This window comes from Rutidosis leptorrhynchoides, chromosome 3 (assembly GCF_046630445.1).
Source record: "Rutidosis leptorrhynchoides isolate AG116_Rl617_1_P2 chromosome 3, CSIRO_AGI_Rlap_v1, whole genome shotgun sequence".
NCBI lineage: Eukaryota > Viridiplantae > Streptophyta > Magnoliopsida > Asterales > Asteraceae > Rutidosis > Rutidosis leptorrhynchoides.
In genome coordinates, this window is record NC_092335.1 from 531,832,756 (window position 1) to 531,852,553 (window position 19,798).

Here is a 19,798-nt window from a genome sequence, read left to right on the forward strand (position 1 = left end):
GCTTAGATATAAATTTTTGTTTAACCTAATGCAATACTAAAGTTGTTTGTACGATCTGTCGCGTTGACTTTGAGGTAATTATGAGCGGAAATGGAGCAATACTTTTTGTGGAATTTTCATGTTTTACTCTGAGTTTATCCTACAAACATGAAAAATTACACAACATTACTCTTTCTTGATATATAATACTTAATAATATTAATAGGAATAGGAACATATTGTCTGAAAGCATACATTTATGCACATTTATCAGACCCAACGGGTGAAAGTAGATAAAATTAATAAGTCATACCCCTGCTTGAATGTATTCAATGATGAAGATGATCGTGTATATGTCAATGTGGCAGATATTGATCTGGACCAGACCTGAACCTGACCCATTTATCAGACCCAACGGGTGAAATTACTAGATCACGGTCCCAAGAAGTGATCAAATGGGTCAACCCGTTTAGATGGATATCAAGTTTGGAAGACCCAAGACAAGTAGTCTTGAAACCAACTATCCTATGGTAGTTTGGGTTGGTGCTATGTGGTTTGGGTCAATGTCAAAGACATGCTAAATACTTATATAGAAAAATATCGAAAATTTCACAAGGCAAACTTATTGACTTAATGGAAGCATATACAAACTTCCCTTCTCCAAATAAACTTATTTCTTTCATAAAATGTCTTCAACATCATCGTCTAACGAAGAGTTTTTGATGCAAGTGCTCGATATAATCAATAGCGAGGCGTTAGAAAGTGAAAATGAGGCGAAAAGTTCAAACACACGTCGTTACATAGACCGTAAACATGAAGCCACACATGTACATCTTATTACTGACTATTTTGTTGAAGGTTGCAAATACTCTGACGAAAATTTTAAAAGGAGGTTTCGGATGCGGCGTCGCGTATTTTTCCGAATTATGGAAGATATTCTCAACTACCGTAAAGATCCGCTACCTGAATATTTTAGGTATTTTCATTTACGAGTTGATGCGCGCGGCAAGTTGAGTATTAGTACATACTTAAAAATAACTGCCGCTCTACGACAATTAGCTTATGGTAATACACCCGATCTTTTTGACGAGTACTTACAAATGTCGGAACAAACATGTCGTGAATCGCTAATGAACTTTTGTAAATGTATTATTGATTTATATAAAGATGAATATATGCGAGAGCCTACTACGGATGATATCAAACGATTGTATGAAGCTCACGAAGATCTTCACGGTTTACCTGGAATGATGGAAAGCATAGATTGTATGCATTGGGCATGAGGAAAATGTCCCGTTGCATGGAAAGGTCAATTTACTCGAGGCGATCACAAAGTTCCAACTATTATGCTAGAAGTTGTAGCCTCATATGATAACTGGATTTGGAATGCTTTCTTTGGGGTTGCGGGTTCAAACAACGACTTAAACGACTTGAACGCTAGTAATCTCTTCAACTCAATGCTTAATGAAGACATAGAAGACATTCCTTTTACTGTAAATGGGGTTGAGTACAAAAGATGATATTATCTAGCCGACGGTATATATCCCGGGTGGGCATCATTTGTTAAGGCGTTTTCAAATGTAAATGATGAAAAATGTAAGTACTTTTCGAAGAAACAAGCAGCGGACGCAAGAATGTTGAGAGGACTTTTGGTATTTTACATGAGCGTTGGCATATACTACAACAAACAACAAGGGCATATAGCATCAATGTTATGAAACAAATGATGTATACGTGCATTATCTTACACAATATAATTGTTGAAGATAATGGTTTTGCTCTAACCGAAAATGATTGGGTTTACGAACCCGTTCGTAATATGCAAACAACTTGGATCGAGAGGTTCGAAACTTACAGGAGGAGGACTAAAGAATTACGAGATAGGGAAGTGCTTGAGGGCCTACATCTAATGACCCGTCCTAATCCATCTGGACGAAGTCCATATCGATTATAAACGATTCATAATAGTTGATTACATCGCGAGGTACTTGACCTCTATATGAAACATTTTACAAACATTGCATTCGTTTTTAAAAGACAAACTTTCTTCACATCAAAAGTTGACGGCATGCATACCAATTCATAATACATCCAACTATAATTGACTTAGTAATAATCTTGATGAACTCGACGACTCGAATGCAACGTCTTTTGAAATATGGCACGAATGACTCCAAGTAATATTTCTAATATGAGCAAATGCACAGCGGAAGATTTCTTTCGTACCTGAGAATAAACATGCTTTAAAGTGTCAACCAAAAGGTTGGTGAGTTCATTAGTTTAAGATAAATAATCATTTTCATCATTTTAATAGACCACAAGGTTTTCATTTCCAGTTCTCATAAATAAGCGTCCCATGCATAGTGACAAAAATATCATTCACATGGATTGAACACCTGGTAACCGACGTTAACTTAATGCATAGAATATCCCCAAACAGAACCTCTCATCTGTATAATAATAATAATCTCGAAGTACTAAAGCATTCGTACCCCGAATGGGACTTGTCAAGGTCCATAGATCTATCTTTAGGATTCGCGTCAATCAGGGGCCATTTCCCTAAATTCTTAGGTTACCAGACTTGAAGGGCGATATTCAGTTAATAATCCAACCATAGAATGTAATTTTAAGTACTTGTGTCTATTTCGTAAAACATTTATAAAAGCAGCGCATGTATTCTCAGTCCCAAAAATATATATCGCAAAAGCATTTAAAAAGGGAGCAAATGAAACTCACCATACTGTATTTTGTAGTAAAAATACATAGAACGACATTTAACAACTGAACAATGCAGGGTTGGCCTCGGATTCACGAACCTATATCATTTATGTTCATATACGTATTAAGACATATACTTGTAATCAATAAATCTATATATTTATTATTAGTGATGGATTGTTATCTTTAATAATTTATAAGTTTCAATATTTATTTATATATATTCATTTTATATATAGAATTACTAATATAGTTAAGTTATGTGTGTGTATATATATATATATATATATATATATATATATATATATATATATATATATATATATATATATATATATATATATATATATATATCTATATCCTTTGTTTGTTAAAATATCCTAATAACACTAAAATAATATTATTAATGATAAAAATAATAATAATGATAATACTAATGATAATACCTTATGTTAATGATAATAATAATACTAATAATTTATAAAATGTTACAAGTACTAATATTAACGAAAATAATAATAATTTGTATCATTCTCATGATAATAATAATAATTGTAATCATTTTGATAATAGTAATACCTATATTGATAGTACTAATAATTATAAGATGTTAATAAAGCTACATTTATTGATTTTTGATTTAGATCACAATCATAATAATAATATTAATGAATATATAATATCTATACTCTTAATCATAATCATAATAATAATAATAATACTTATTCTAATAATAATAACTCAATTAATGATAATATTTGAAATAATGATAATAGTAGTTACATTTAGCATTAATACTAGTTAATAATAATAATAATAACAATAATAATAACAATACTAATAGTAATGATATTAATATTAATATTAATAACAATAATAATAATAATAATAATAATAATAATAATAATAATAATAATAATAATAATAATAATAATAATAATAAAGAAACTACCTCACAAGGAATAGGTTTTAAAAACAAATTAACAGCCCATGCTGGGGCTCGAACCCGCGACCTCCTGCTACCCGACACCACCCCCTAACCATCTGCGCTGCTCATCATTTCTGTTCTAAATCCTATCTCGTTTTGTTTTAACCCGTATTAACCGATTCTATTTCTTCTTCATCTTCATCAATAACGAATTAAACCAAAAACCCATTTGATCTTATTTATAACTACAAACATACTTTTAGTATTTACAACCCAATACATAAACATTAACATTGATTATTTTGATTGAAAAAATAAAAATAAAAAAAAATAAAAAGGTTGTATCCTCGTCGCTGCCAATATAAAAAAAAATTGATTTTTGCAAATGGTAACGTTTTGGACTATGATTCCAACATGAAATAGTTTGTTAAACATATATAGAAACCATTGGAATCGTCAATTGGACTTGAATCACAAATTCGAACTCGAATTTGATTGAAGAACATAGTTTGACTTTTTAAAACCGAAGCTTTGACTTTGAAATTCGACTTTGATATGAGAAACTGGAGTTTCAAACTTTGCAGAAAGTTTAGGTGGAAGATTTACAACATATCTGCATTGTTACATTTTCAAAATTCATTCTAATTCGAAATATGATAAAAAGTTAAAGAACAGAGATAATGGAGTTGTTTTTTTAAAATTTTCTAAAAATTTCCTTAATTAATTAGCTGTAATTGATTCTTGTAGTTGGTAATGAAGGAGGAAAATCTAATGAAGTGTTTTCCAACTGAATTGATCGATTAAATAGAGAAGTTGGTTCATGATTTCTCAATCAGACAAAATGGAACAGAAAAAAAAAAATAACAAAATAAAAGTTGAAAGAAACCCCTAACTGAATTAGATAAGTTCAAAACTTGAAATCTGATTTGTAGAAAAAAAATGGATCCTGTCTGTGTGTTGAAATCGACATATAACAAATTTTGGACAGAATCACAATCAAATACATTAATTAATTTTTATATAATATTAATAATTTATAAATATAAATACATTAATAATAATAGAGTTGTAATATCATTAAATAAAAATATTAATACTGTTGATGTTACTAATGATATTTATCATAATAATAATAATAATAATAACAATAATAATAATAAAGATAATAATAATATGTTAATAATAACTATAAAAAATTTAACAATAATAATAATGTCCTAACTTACATGTATTAGCTTTTATATATACTAATAGTATTTATAATACTGAGATTAGTATTACTAATATTTATTTTTAATGAAAGTAATAATAACATTGTTAATATAATAATTATATTTTAACTTTTGTTTGATAATCATACACTACAATTATTGAAATTTTAATTACAACAATAATAATAATAAGATTAGCAGCACTAATATTAATATTAATATAAATAAAAATATTGGGAGTAACCATAACAATTATATTTAATTATATCTTTAACCAGTAATCAAACTTAATATTACATATGTTGACATATATAACATATATAACATTTAATATTTATATATTTTACAATATACATATAACATCAATTATGTAACATCCGTGTTACATCCGTCCTACATCGGTTGGAGAGGGGAACGAAGCATGCCTTATAAGGGTGTGGAGACCTTTCCTAGCATGACGCGTTTTGGGACCACAAGCGCAGCAGATCCCATAAGAACTCTGCAGTTAAGCGTGCTCATGCGAGAGCACTACTAGGATGGGTGACCTCCTGGGAAAGTGTTCGTCGTGTGTGGTCTCCAAGAAAAATCCGTGAGCAACCTACGGGGGAGGCAAGGGTACGTCCCTATCTCTGCAAAGCGGACAATATCATGCTATGGGGAACGTTTTACCTGGGGTGTTACAGATGGTATCAGAGCCAGGCCCCGGACCAAACGTGCACAGCGAGGACGCTGTGTCCCATTAGGGGGGAGGATTGTAACATCCGTGTTACATCCGTCCTACATCGGTTGGAGAGGGGAACGAAGCATGCCTTATAAGGGTGTGGAGACCTTTCCTAGCATGACGCGTTTTGGGACCACAAGCGCAGCAGATCCCATAAGAACTCTGCAGTTAAGCGTGCTCATGCGAGAGCACTACTAGGATGGGTGACCTCCTGGGAAAGTGTTCGTCGTGTGTGGTCTCCAAGAAAAATCCGTGAGCAACCTACGGGGAAGGCAAGGGTACGTCCCTATCTCTGCAAAGCGGACAATATCATGCTACGGGGAACGTTTTACCTGGGGTGTTACAAATTATATATAGAATTCATATATATTTACATATAGTTTTATTTTAATCATCACTTTATTACCTTAAATATATTAATTTACATATTCAATTCAAATGATTAAATTGTTTTCTATTATTTCAACTTTATATATATATATATATATATATATATATATATATATATATATATATATATATATATATATATATATATATATATACAACTATTGTTCGTGAATCGTCGGGCGCAGTGAAAGGTAATTAACTACATGAACATAGTTTCCAAAAATTTGGAGACTTCACATTACAGACTTTGCTTATCGTGTCAGAATCATATAAAGATTAAAGTTTAAATTTGGTCAGAAATCTCCGGGTCATCATAGTACCTACCCGTTAAAGAAATTTCGTCCCGAAATTTGAGTGTGGTTGTCATGGTTAACAATAAGAATGTCTTCATGATGAATATGAGTTGATAAAATAGAATTTTATTACCATAGAGTAATGTGGATAATATGATTCGATTACTCGAAGCGGGTGAGTGAAGTTATCACAAAAGAGTGAAATGAGAAAGACAAGTTTCATCATAACTTTTGACTAGTCATGGTTGAATTCCGGAATTCAAGGGATTTAAACAAAATCTTCGAAATCTAAAAGATTTGATTCTTCGGCAAATAAAGAAATTAAGATCACTATAATTAAATACGGTGATCTCCCTCGATTACTCTGTCTGTTATTTCCATTATAAATTAAACTCTTTCGTTCTATTATTCTCACCATTCCTATACTTTCTTTATTAGTTCATACATCCAAAACATTGTGAAAAAAATGCTTAATCCAGTTCTGATCCTTGTCCCCATCCTTACTATCGCAACAATCATTCTCCTTTTCCAACTTCCACCAGAGGAATCTGCTTTCTTCTACTTCGCCCTTGGGGTTATAATGTTTTTAATTCTTCCGTGTCTTTATGTTGCGATAAACATTGATATACACGGTTTGTAATCTATGTGTTGTTATTGGGCTTTATATTTTCTCTTGTATTTTGGAGCTCTTTGCCTTTTTATTATCTTCTCGACCTCTAGTAAAGCGAGTAATGGTCCAGAATTCGTAAGTACAGAGTTTCGAATGAACTTAATGTTCTAAACAAGAAAGAACGTAATAGCACGATTTGATTTGTCAAATTACCAGAATCACTGAGAATAGAACTATCAAGAATATATTTTCTTGATATGTTCAGAAGTTAAGCAGAATGAAAGAGTTATGTAACATGGCACGTGATGACGTTATGATCTGTGAATCACCACGTTCCATTAGAAACTCAGCATGACTTACTGTAATATAATCACGTTGATCAAGTGTCATTATATTATACTAACTCATGCTTCAGTTCCCAACACTACCTCAGAATTCATTTATAGTTTATACTTAGATTTTACAGAAATTTTCAATATAGTGAAACACAGGAAGCACGAAGAGGTATATAATTTCAGACGAGAATATTTATGAAAATATCCTCAGAAATATCGAAGATATTTATGATGATATTTTGGAATTTGCAAGTTCGAAGGTTGATGAAGAAAAATTTTCCGCAAGATTTTTAACATGACTTCGGAGCAGGATATTCTCTAAAGATTTCATCGGATCCAGAATTATCTGGATTCTTTGAATGTAGGGTTTGGTCCTTGTATTTGTCCTTGGTCTCCTTCATGGTTAGATCAATCCATTTTCCAGTTCCAACTTTTCTGAGCTTTTCCAACATACTATTCTTTATTATCAAACTTTTGATTATTAAGGTCGTTTACGATTGCCTACAGTTTCTGCTGCTTATTCAGCTTTTTCAAAGTTAAATGTATTGATTCGTAGGCTGGGTGTTTTTCAAAATTTCAGAATTGAAGATCGTAATTCTAGGAGATAATTGTTATATGTATACTTATAACTATTGATGTAGAAATGCTACGAGATTCGAAATACTGATTGCTGATTCTCGGTAATTGGTATGGAAATTCTTGTTTCAAGATATGGATGTGTATATGATAGGGTTTCAATGAATATAGTGATTTTTCAAAAAGTCAAAGATCAATGATGTTACTGGTAATTTTACTACTAATGTGGTGGAATATAAACGGTTCTCCGGTAACAATGATGAAAGGTAAACTTATATATCAAGGTTATAATAAGGTTTATTTCAATGAAAGTCGAAGTTGATTTGATGGAGCTGTGACAAAATTGGCTAATTTGGAAAGGGATTGCAAAGTGATTTTCGGTAATAACAACGCCAAAGGAGCTAACACAGATACGTGTTAAACGTTTATTCAGGTCCCGAGTGTTTCCTGGTGCATAACTATATGCATCAATATTTTCCTTCCGTAGATGAAATGCGGTTGGTTCATCCTCTCGATTGAGGTGTTTTCAAGAATCATGAAAGGTTTGAACGCAGATTGTAATCGTCAAGATACAAATGAGGTTTAAGATGAAATCAAGTGACAAACTTGAAGAATTGTTTAGTTTCATATGTTATAATCAATATTTTAATTCTTTTTAATTGTCCAATGTTATTAGTCCACAGTCGATAGTCCACAGTTAACAGTCCAATAATTCATATATAGTTTAATTTATAATATTCGAATTAATTAATACGTATCGTGACCCGTATATGTCTCAGACTCGATCACAACTCAAACTATATATATTATTGTAGAATCAACCTCAACCCTGTATAGCTAACTCCAACATTACTGCATATAGAGTGTCTATGGTTATTCCAAATAATATATATAGATGCGTCGATATGATATGTTAAAACCTTGTATACTTGTCCCGATATTTAAAGTGCGTAAAATAAATAACAGAAATTAAATGACGATAAATAAAATTGCGAGAATTAAAATTACGATAAATAAAATGTGATAAATAAATTGCGATAAATAAATTGCGATAAATAAAAGGTAATCAGTTAGCTAGGAACAGTTAGCTAGAAATTTGTTAGCGTGGGTTCTTAACAAAATTTTTCTCATAGTTAATTTGTTTGTTTCTAACAAATTTTATTTTGTCCAATGTTTTCTTCATTATGCCACTTGTTGGATTCTGATAGGTAAAAATTCAAATATAAAATTGAATGAAAATGGTTATCCTGCGATGAACGGATACGTATATCTGTGGATGTAAGTAGGATAATAAATAACTGTTGAATCAGATTGGAAAAATGCACCGTGTAACTGATTAATGTGAAATCTAAATATTCCTCGGGTATTACCTACCCGTTAAAATATTTTCACCATTAACAGTTTGTACAAAAGAATTCTTAATTACAATCTTGATAAAAATATACTTGCATATATATTTTCTTCAGATGCAATCATGGATTTAATGAGTTAATATGATATTAATCTCATTTGCTTTTCGGTTTGAGCTAGAATAAGTAATCTCAAAACTTTTAGAAACCACATATTCTTCGCAGAATATTTCTTCAATGAAGTTATGGATCAATACATCATCGTTCATTGTTGTTGGTACTCCTTGGTATATATATATATGGTGCGTATGATGTTGATGTTAGAGATACAAATTGTGATGTTGAGGTGTGTGATGCAGATGTTGTTGTTGGTGGTACTGGTTATGCTGCTGGTGTTGCCGCTGGTGCTTGTAATCTTTGCACCATATTCTCCAAAGCCGTAACCCGAGCGCGAAGCTCGTTGACTTCTTCTATTACACCGGGGTGATTGTCGGTTCGGACGAGCGGATAAATAAGATCTAGGATTCGAGATAGTATATAATCATGACGAGATATTCTGGAAATGAGAGAGAAAATGGTATTACGGACAGGTTCGCCGGTAAGTGCTTCAGGTTCTTTGTTAAGAGGTGAATTCGGTTGACGGAAAGGATCACCTTCTTCGCGTCTCCATTGATTAAATCGACTTCGAACTCATCAGATGAATTGGGGATGGATGATTGGTTGAGTCATTCTGGTGACACTGCTTTCAGAGCTTAGGTAAAACTCCATATCGGAATAGCGATCAGAATCCGAGGAATTCGAACTGATTGAGGGATTCATCTCGTACGATCAGATGAAGGATTTTCGATAAGAAATATATTATAGGATGTAGATTAGTACCCTGCAATACATAGTTTACATATGCATATATAATACTAAAATTCCATAAGTTACGGAGGAATCTACGGAATCTGTCAGGCAAAGGTAACAATAACAGATACGCTAATATATGAATTAGCAGATATGCTAAGATATGAATTATTTATTTATTTTTTTTTTGGGTAAAAGGTTTCCCCGGCGAGCTTTTATTAAAGATAATAAAAGAATAAGAAAATTACATCACAAAAGAAGCACGAGTGTTACAAGCATGCCTTGTAACCTCACTAAAACCAACCTCTACAAAACACCAGACATTTGGACACAGAAAGAAAAAAAAATAACAACCAGAGGACCTACGCCTAACCAATGTTCCATGCCATCTTCAATTCATTTACTTGCCTTGATTCTTTAAATCGAACCGACATAAGCTTCAACCGAACCGTAGCATATATTTCCCTGAAGAGAGCATCAGTAGACCTTTTACGACCTTTAAACATTCGATTATTTCGCTCTTGCCAAACAAAATAAACCGTAGCTGCAAACAAAAGTTTAGTCACCACCATATTCGCACTCTTTTTCGACGCATAAGGGGTGATAATCAATGTAAATGTTTTCCAATCAGTACTCCAACTCGGAGCTAGGATGAGATCTTTCACTCGCAGCCACACTTCATGAGAATACTTGCAGTCAAAAAATAGATGCGAATGCGAGTCCGCACAAGACGAACATAAAGAACATAGTAATACCTGATTGTCCCGAATCTCCCAAGGTTTTAACCTGTCTTGGGTCTTCATCCGTTCCCTAATTAGCATCCAAAGAACAAACGCATGACGTGGGATACATTGAGAGAACCAAACTACATCAAACCATTCGACCAAAGGAGCGCAAGGTCTGATTGATTCGTAAGCTGTGCTCACCGAAAAATAACTCAGTTTTCCATCTTGCGCCTTCCATTGCAACACATCACTAGTATCCGAGAACACGGGAATTTCTATCTGTTGTAAAGCAGGGTACTTGGAAACCCACGTAATGGGCCATGCCCACTGATTTTGATCCACAATGTTACAAAGCAAAGTATTAGTGTTAAAACCTTCTTGGAATATGTCACACCACGAAATTACTTCAGACCATGAAATTTGTTGTTTATGAATTAGCAGATATGCTAAGATATGAATTTTTGTCTATACACTATTCATACATTCCTTGCAATATGATGTGTCTAAATTAAGAATGATAAACAAATAATTTTCTAAGGATGATAAACAGTTGAGTTCCGACTAGAAATGATAAGCAAAACTTTTGGCATGCAGACACGGTCGAAGTCCAGACTCACTAATGCATCCTAACAACTATCAGTTAGACACACTAATGCAAGACCTGGTTCGCTAAGACCACCGCTCTGATACCAACTCTAATGACTCGTCCTAATCCATCCAGACGAAGTCCATATCGATTATAAACAATTCATAATAGTTGATTACATCGCGAGGTACTTGACCTCTATATGATACATTTTACAAACATTGCATTCATTTTTAAAAGACAAACTTTCTTCACATCAAAAGTTGACGGCATGCATACCAATTCATAATACATCCAACTATAATTGACTTAGTAATTTTAATGTCCCGTTCATATTGATTATAAACGTTCCATATTAATTAATTTCGTTGCGAGGTTTTGACCTCTATATGAGACGTTTTTCAAAGACTGCATTCATTTTTAAAACAACCATAACCTTTATTTTATCAATAAAGGTTTCAAAAGCATTACGTAGATTATCAAATAATGATAATCTAAAATATACTGTTTACACACGACCATTACATAATGGTTTACAATAGAAATATATTACATCGACATATGTTTCTTGAATGCAGTTTTTACACAATATCATACAAACATGGACTCCAAATCTTGTCCTTATTTTAGTATGCAACAGCAGAAGCTCTTAGTATTCACCTGAGAATAAAGATGCTTTAAACGTCAACAAAAATGTTGGTGAGTTATAGGTTTAACCTATATATATATATCAAATCGTAACAATAGACCACAAGATTTCATATTTCAATACACATCCCATACATAGAGATAAAAATCATTCATATGGTGAACACCTGGTAACCGACATTAACAAGATGCATATATAAGAATATCCCCATCATTCCGGGACACCCTTCGGATATGATATAAATTTCAAAGTACTAAAGCATCCGGTACTTTGGATGGGATTTGTTAGGCCCAATAGATCTATCTTTAGGATTCGCGTCAATTAGGGTGTCTGTTCTCTAATTCTTAGATTACCAGACTTAATAAAAAGGGGCATATTCGATTTCGATAATTCAACCATAGAATGTAGTTTCACGTACTTGTATCTATTTTGTAAATCATTTATAAAACCTGCATGTATTCTCATCCCAAAAATATTAGATTTTAAAAGTAGGACTATAACTCACTTTCACAGATTTTTACTTCGTCGGGAAGTAAGACTTGGCCACTGGTCGATTCACGAACCTATAACAAATATGTACATATATATATATATCAAAGTATATTCAAAATATATTTACAACACTTTTAATACATTTTGATGTTTTAAGTTTATTAAGTCAGCTGTCCTCGTTAGTAACCTACAACTAGTTGTCCAACGTTAGATGTACAGAAAAAAATTGATATATAGTATCTTGAATCAATCCACGACCCAGTGTATACACGTCTCAGGCTAGATCACAACTCAAAGTATATATATTTTTGGAATCAACCTCAACCCTGTATAGCTAACTCCCTCATTACTGCATATAGAGTGTCTATGGTTGTTCCAAATAATATATACACATGGGTCGATATGATATGTCAAAACATTTGCATACGTGTCTATGGTATTCCAAGATTACATAATATATTAGAATACATGTATAATACAATATAAGTTAGCTAGGATATGATTAATATAGATTTGTTACCAATTTTCACGTTGCTACAACAAGAAAAATTATCCAATCTTGTTTTACCCATAACTTCTTCATTTTAAATCCGTTTTGTGTGAATCAAATTGCTATGGTTTCATATTGAACTCTATTTTATGAATCTAAACATAAAAAGTATAGGTTTATAGTCGAAAATATAAGTTACAAGTCATTTTTGTAAAGGTAGTCATTTCAGTCGAAAAAACGACGTCTAGATGACCATTTTAGAAAACATACTTCCACTTTGAGTTTAACCATGATTTTTGGATATAGTTTCATGTTCATAAGAAAAATAATTTTCCCAGAAGAACAACTTTTAAATCAAAGTTTATCATAGTTTTTAATTAACTAACCCAAAACAGCCCGCGGTGTTACTACGACGGCGTATGTCCGGTTTTACAGTGTTCTTCGTGTTTCCAGGTTTTAAATCATTAAGTTAGCATATCATATAGATATAGAACATGTGTTTAGTTGATTTTAAAAGTCAAGTTAGAAGGATTAACTTTTGTTTGCGAACAAGTTTAGAATTAACTAAACTATGTTCTAGTGATTACAAGTTTAAACCTTCGAATAAGATAGCTTTATATGTATGAATCGAATGATGTTATGAACATCATTACTACCTCAAGTTTTCTAGATAAAGCTACTGAAAATGAGAAAAATGGATCTAGCTTCAAAGGATCCTTGGATGGCTTGAAAGTTCTTGAAGCAGAATCATGACACGAAAAACAAGTTCAAGTAAGATTTCCACTCGAAATAAGATTGTTATAGTTATAGAAATTTAATCAAAGTTTGAATATGAGTATTACCTTGTATTAGAAAGATATATTACTGTAAATAAGAAAGATTTCTTGAGGTTGGATGATCACTCTACAAGATTGAAAGTAAGCTAGCAAACTTAGAAGTATTCTTGATTTTATGAAACTAGAACTTGTAGAATTTATGAAGAACACTTAGAAATTGAAGATAGAACTTGAGAGAGATCAACTAGATGAAGAAAATTGAAGAATGAAAGTTTTTGTAGGTGTTTTTAGTAGTTGGTGTTTGGATTAGATATAAAGAATATGTAATTTTGTTTTCATGTAAATAAGTCATGAATGATTACTCATATTTTTGTAATTTTATGAGATATTTCATGCTAGTTGCCAAATGATGGTTCCCACATGTATTAGGTGACGCATATGGGCTGCTAAGAGCTGATCATTGGAGTGTATATACCAATAGTACATACATCTAAAAGCTGTTTATTGTACGAGTACGAATACGGGTGCATACGAGTAGAATTGTTGATGAAACTTAACGAGGATGTAATTGTAAGCATTTTTGTTAAGTAGAAGTATTTTGATAAGTGTCTTGAAGTCTTTCAAAAGTGTATGAATACATATTAAAACACTACATGTATATACATTTTAACTGAGTCGTTAAGTCATCGTTAGTCGTTACATGTAAGTGTTGTTTTGAAACCTTTAGGTTAACGATCTTGTTAAATGTTGTTAACCCAATGTTTATAATATCAAATGAGATTTTAAATTATTATATTATCATGATAATATGATGTATGAATATCTCTTAATATGATATATATACATTAAATGTCGTTACAACGATAATCGTTACATATATGTCTCGTTTCAAAATCATTAAGTTAGTAGTCTTGCTTTTACATATGTAGTTCATTGTTAATATACTTAATGATATTTTTTCTTATCATAATATCATGTTAACTATATATATATATATCCATATATATGTAATCATATAGTTTTTACAAGTTTTAATGTTCGTGAATCACCGGTCAACTTGGGTGGTCAATTGTCTATATGAAACCTATTTCAATTAATCAAGTCTTAACAAGTTTGATTGCTTAATATGTTAGAAACACTTAATCATGTAAATAACAATTTCATTTAATATATATAAACATGGAAAAGTTCGGGTCACTACAGTACCTACCTGTTAAATAAATTTCGTCCCGAAATTTTAAGCAGTTGGAGGTGTTGACGTATCTTCTGGAAATAAATGCGGGTATTTCTTCTTCATATGATCTTCACGCTCCCAGGTGAACTCGGGTCCTCTACGAGCATTCCATCGAACCTTAACAATTGGTATCTTGTTTTTTTTAAGTCTCTTAACCTCACGATCCATTATTTCGACGGGTTCTTCAATGAATTGAAGTTTTTCATTGATTTGGATTTCGTCCAACGGAATAGTGAGATCTTCTTTAGCAAAATATTTCTTCAAATTTGAGACGTGGAAAGTGTTATGTACATTCGCAAGTTGTTGAGGTAACTCAAGTCGGTAAGCTACTGGTCCGACACGATCAATAATCTTGAATGGTCCAATATACCTTGGATTTAATTTCCCTCGTTTACCAAATCGAACAACACCTTTCCAAGGTGAAACCTTAAGCATGACCATCTCTCCAATTTCAAATTCTATGTCTTTTCTTTTAATGTCGGCGTAGCTCTTTTGTCGAATTTGGGCGGTTTTCAACCGTTGTTGAATTTGGATGATCTTCTCGGTAGTTTCTTGTATTATCTCTGGACCCGTAATCTGTCTATCCCCCACTTCACTCCAACAAATCGGAGACCTGCACTTTCTACCATAAAGTGCTTCAAACGGCGCCATCTCAATGCTTGAATGATAGCTGTTGTTGTAAGAAAATTCTGCTAACGGTAGATGTCGATCCCAACTGTTTCCGAAATCAATAACACATGCTCAAAGCATGTCTTCAAGCGTTTGTATCATCCTTTCACTATGCCCATCAGTTTGTGGATGATAGGCAGTACTCATGTCTAGACGAGTTCCTAATGCTTGCTGCAATGTCTGCCAGAATCTTGAAATAAATCTGCCATCCCTATCAGAGATAATAGAGATTGGTATTCCATGTCTGGAGACGACTTCCTTCAAATACAGTCGTGCTAACTTCTCCATCTTGTCATCTTCTCTTATTGGCAAGAAGTGTGCTGACTTGGTGAGACGATCAACTATTACCCAAATAGTATCATAACCACTTGCAGTCCTCGGCAATTTAGTAATGAAATTCATGGTAATGTTTTCCCATTTCCATTCCGGGATTTCAGGTTGTTGTAGTAGACCTGATGGTTTCTGATGTTCAGCTTTGACCTTAGAACACGTCAAATATTCTCCTACATATTTATCAATATCGGCTTTCATACCTGGCAACCAAAAATGTTTCTTAAGATCCTTGTACATCTTCCCCGTTCCAGGATGTATTGAGTATCTGGTTTTATGAGCTTCTCTAAGTACCATTTCTCTCATATCTCCAAATTTTGGTACCCAAATTCTTTCAGCCCTATACCGGGTTCCGTCTTCCCGAATATTAAGATGCTTCTCCGATCCTTTGGGTATTTCATCCTTTAAATTTCCCTCTTTTAAAACTCCTTGTTGCGCCTCCTTTATTTGAGTAGTAAGGTTAGTGTGAATCATTATATTAATAGATTTTACTCGAATGGGTTCTCTGTCCTTTCAGCTCAAGGCGTCGGCTACCACATTTGCCTTCCCCGGGTGGTAACGAATATCAAAGTCGTAATCATTCAACAATTCAATCCACCTACGCTGCCTCATATTCAGTTGTTTCTGATTAAATATATGTTGAAGACTTTTGTGGTCGGTATATATAATACTTTTGACCCCATATAAGTAGTGCCTCCAAGTCTTTAATGCAAAAACAACCGCGCCTAATTCCAAATCATGCGTCGTATAATTTTGCTCGTGAATCTTCAATTGTCTAGACGCATAAGCAATCACCTTCATTCGTTGCATTAATACACAACCGAGACCTTGCTTTGATGCGTCACAATAAATCACAAAATCATCATTCCCTTCAGGCAATGACAATATAGGTGCCGTAGTTAGCTTTTCCTTTAATAATTGAAACGCTTTCTCTTGTTCATCCTTCCATTCAAATTTTTTCCCTTTATGCGTTAATGCAGTCAAGGGTTTTGCTATTTTGGAGAAATCTTAGATGAATCTTCTGTAGTAACCAGCCAATCCTAAAAATTGACGTATATGCTTCGGAGTTTTTGGGGTTTCCCACTTTTCAACGGTTTCGATCTTTGCCGGGTCTACCTGGATACCTTCTTTGTTCACTATGTGACCGAGGAATTGAACTTCTTCTAATCAAAATGCACACTTTGAAAATTTAGCGTACAGTTTTTCTTTCCTCAATACTTCTAGCACTTTTCTCAAATGTTCTTCGTGCTCTTGATCATTCTTTGAGTAAATAAGTATGTCATCGATGAAAACAATGACAAACTTGTCAAGATATGGCCCACACACTCGGTTCATAAGGTCCATGAACACAGCTGGTGCGTTAGTCAATCCAAACGGCATAACCATAAACTCGTAATGACCATAACGCGTCCTAAAAGCAGTTTTTGGAATATCATCCTCCTTTACTCGCATTTGATGATATTCAGAACGTAAATCGATCTTCGAATAAACTGACGAGTCTTGTAGTTGATCAAATAAGTCGTCAATTCTCAGCAGTGGATAACGGTTTTTGATGGTAAGTTTGTTCAACTCTCTGTAGTCAATACACAACCTAAATGTACCATCCTTATTCTTGACAAACAAAACAGGAGCTCCCCATGGTGATGTGCTTGGTCGAATGAAACCACATTCTAATAGTTCTTGTAGTTGGCTTTGCAGTTCTTTCATCTCGCTGGGTGCGAGTCTATAAGGAGCACGAGCTATTGGTGCAGCTCCTGGTACAAGATCTATTTGAAATTCAACAGATCGATGTGGAGGTAGTCCCGGTAATTCTTTTGGAAATACATCGGGAAATTCTTTTGCGACGGGAACATCATTGATGCTCTTTTCTTCAGTTTGTACTTTCTCGACGTGTGCTAGAACAGCATAGCAACTTTTTCTTATTAGTTTTTGTGCCTTCAAATTACTAATAAGATGTAGCTTCGTGTTGCCCTTTTCTCCGTACACCATTAAGGGTTCTCCTTCTTCTTGTACAATGCGGATTGCATTTTTATAATATACGATCTCTGCTTTCACCTTCTTCAGCCAATCCATGCCAACTATTACATCAAAACTCCCTAACTCTACTGGTATCAAATCAATTTTAAATATTTCGCTACCCAGTTTAATTTCTCGATTTCGGCATATATAATCTGCTGAAATTAATTTACTGTTTGCTAATTCGAGTAAAAATTTACTATCTAACAGCGTCAATGGACAACTTAATTTATCACAAAAATCTCTACTCATATAGCTTCTATCCGCACCCGAATCAAATAAAACGTAAGCAGATTTATTGTCAATAAGAAACGTACCCGTAATAAGCTCCAGGTCTTCCTGTGCCTCTGCTGCATTAATATTGAAAACTCTTCCACGGCCTTGTCCATTCGTGTTCTCCTGGTTCGGGCAATTTCTAATAATGTGGCCCGGTTTTCCACATTTATAACAAACTACATTGGCATAACTTGCTCCGACACTACTTGCTCCGCCATTACTCATTCCGACACCATTTTTTCCTTTCGTTCTGTTAACCCCTGGTCCGTAGACCTCACACTTCGTCGCGCTATGACCATTTCTTTTACACTTGTTGCAAAATTTGGTGCAGAACCCCGAGTGATACTTTTCACACATTTGGCATAGCTGCTTCTGATTGTTGTTGTTGTTGCAGTTGTTATTGTTGTTGGGATGATTGTTGTAGTTGCTGTTGTTGTTGTTGTTGTTGGGCCGTTTGTTGTAGTTGCAATTGATGTTTCGATTGTTGGGATAGTTGTTGCGATTATTGTTGTAATTGCTGTTGTTGTTGTATTGGTGATTCTTATCACCGTTTTCCTCCCATTTTCTTTTGACTTGCTTCACATTGGCCTCTTCAGCCGCCTGTTCTTTAATTCTTTCCTCAATCTGGTTCACTAGTTTGTGAGCCATTCTACATGCCTGTTGTATGGAGGCAGGCTCGTGTGAACTTATATCTTCTTGGATTCTTTCCGGTAATCCTTTCACAAATGCGTCGATCTTCTCTTCCTCATCTTCGAATGCTCTCGTACACAATAGGCACAATTCTATGAATCGTCTTTCGTACGTGGTAATATCAAATCCTTGGGTTCGTAACCCTCTAAGTTCTGTCTTGAGCTTATTGACCTCGGTTCTGGGACGGTACTTCTCGTTCATCAAGTGCTTGAATGCTGACCACGGTAGTGCGTAAGCATCATCTTGTCCCACTTGCTCTAGATAGGTATTCCACCATGTTAACGCAGTACCTGTGAAGGTATGCATAGCGTACTTCACTTTGTCCTCTTCAGTACACTTACTTATGCCAAACACCGATTCGACCTTCTCGGTCCACCGTTTCAATCCGATCGGTCCTTCAGTTCCATCAAATTCCAAAGGTTTGCAGGCAGTGAATTCTTTATAGGTGCATCCTACATGATTTCTTGCGCCGTTAGCTGCATTGCTAGATTCGGAGTTATTGTTGGTATGTAGCGCAGCCTGTACTGCGGCTATGTTTGCAGCAAGAAAGGTACGAAATTCCTCTTCGCTCATATTCATGGTCTGTCGAGTAGTCGGTGCCATTTCCTTCAAATAATTAAATGAAACAAGTTAATCATACAGAATATTAAGAGTAGTCAATAGTATCTCGTAGCATAATATGAACTCATTTATAAAAGCTTTTTCTTCATATTAGCGTTTTATAAGTTTAAATTCGGGTAGTACCTACCCGTTAAGTTCATACTTAGTAGCTAATATACAATTCAACTACTACAATTCTATATGAAAAACTGATTATAATAATATTTCACGTTCAAACTTTTTCACAATATTTTACAAACTTACAATACCGCTTATTTTACATATAACATGAAATATAGCACACAA

At 33.7% G+C, this 19,798-nt stretch overlaps 1 protein-coding gene across 1 annotated transcript; it reads left to right on the forward strand.

Annotated features, from left to right (window-relative positions):
- The first annotated feature begins 665 nt into the window (after nucleotides 1-665).
- On the forward strand, nucleotides 666-1,262 carry LOC139901946 (uncharacterized). The gene has a single exon (XM_071884608.1). It carries the CDS (start codon nucleotides 666-668, stop codon nucleotides 1,260-1,262), a length of 597 nt encoding a protein of 198 aa, XP_071740709.1.
- The last annotated feature ends 18,536 nt before the right edge of the window (nucleotides 1,263-19,798 follow it).

Coding starts and splice junctions, on each gene's coding strand:
- LOC139901946 (XM_071884608.1), top strand. CDS start 666: ATGTCTTCAACATCATCGTCTAACGAAGAGTTTTTGATGCAAGTGCTC.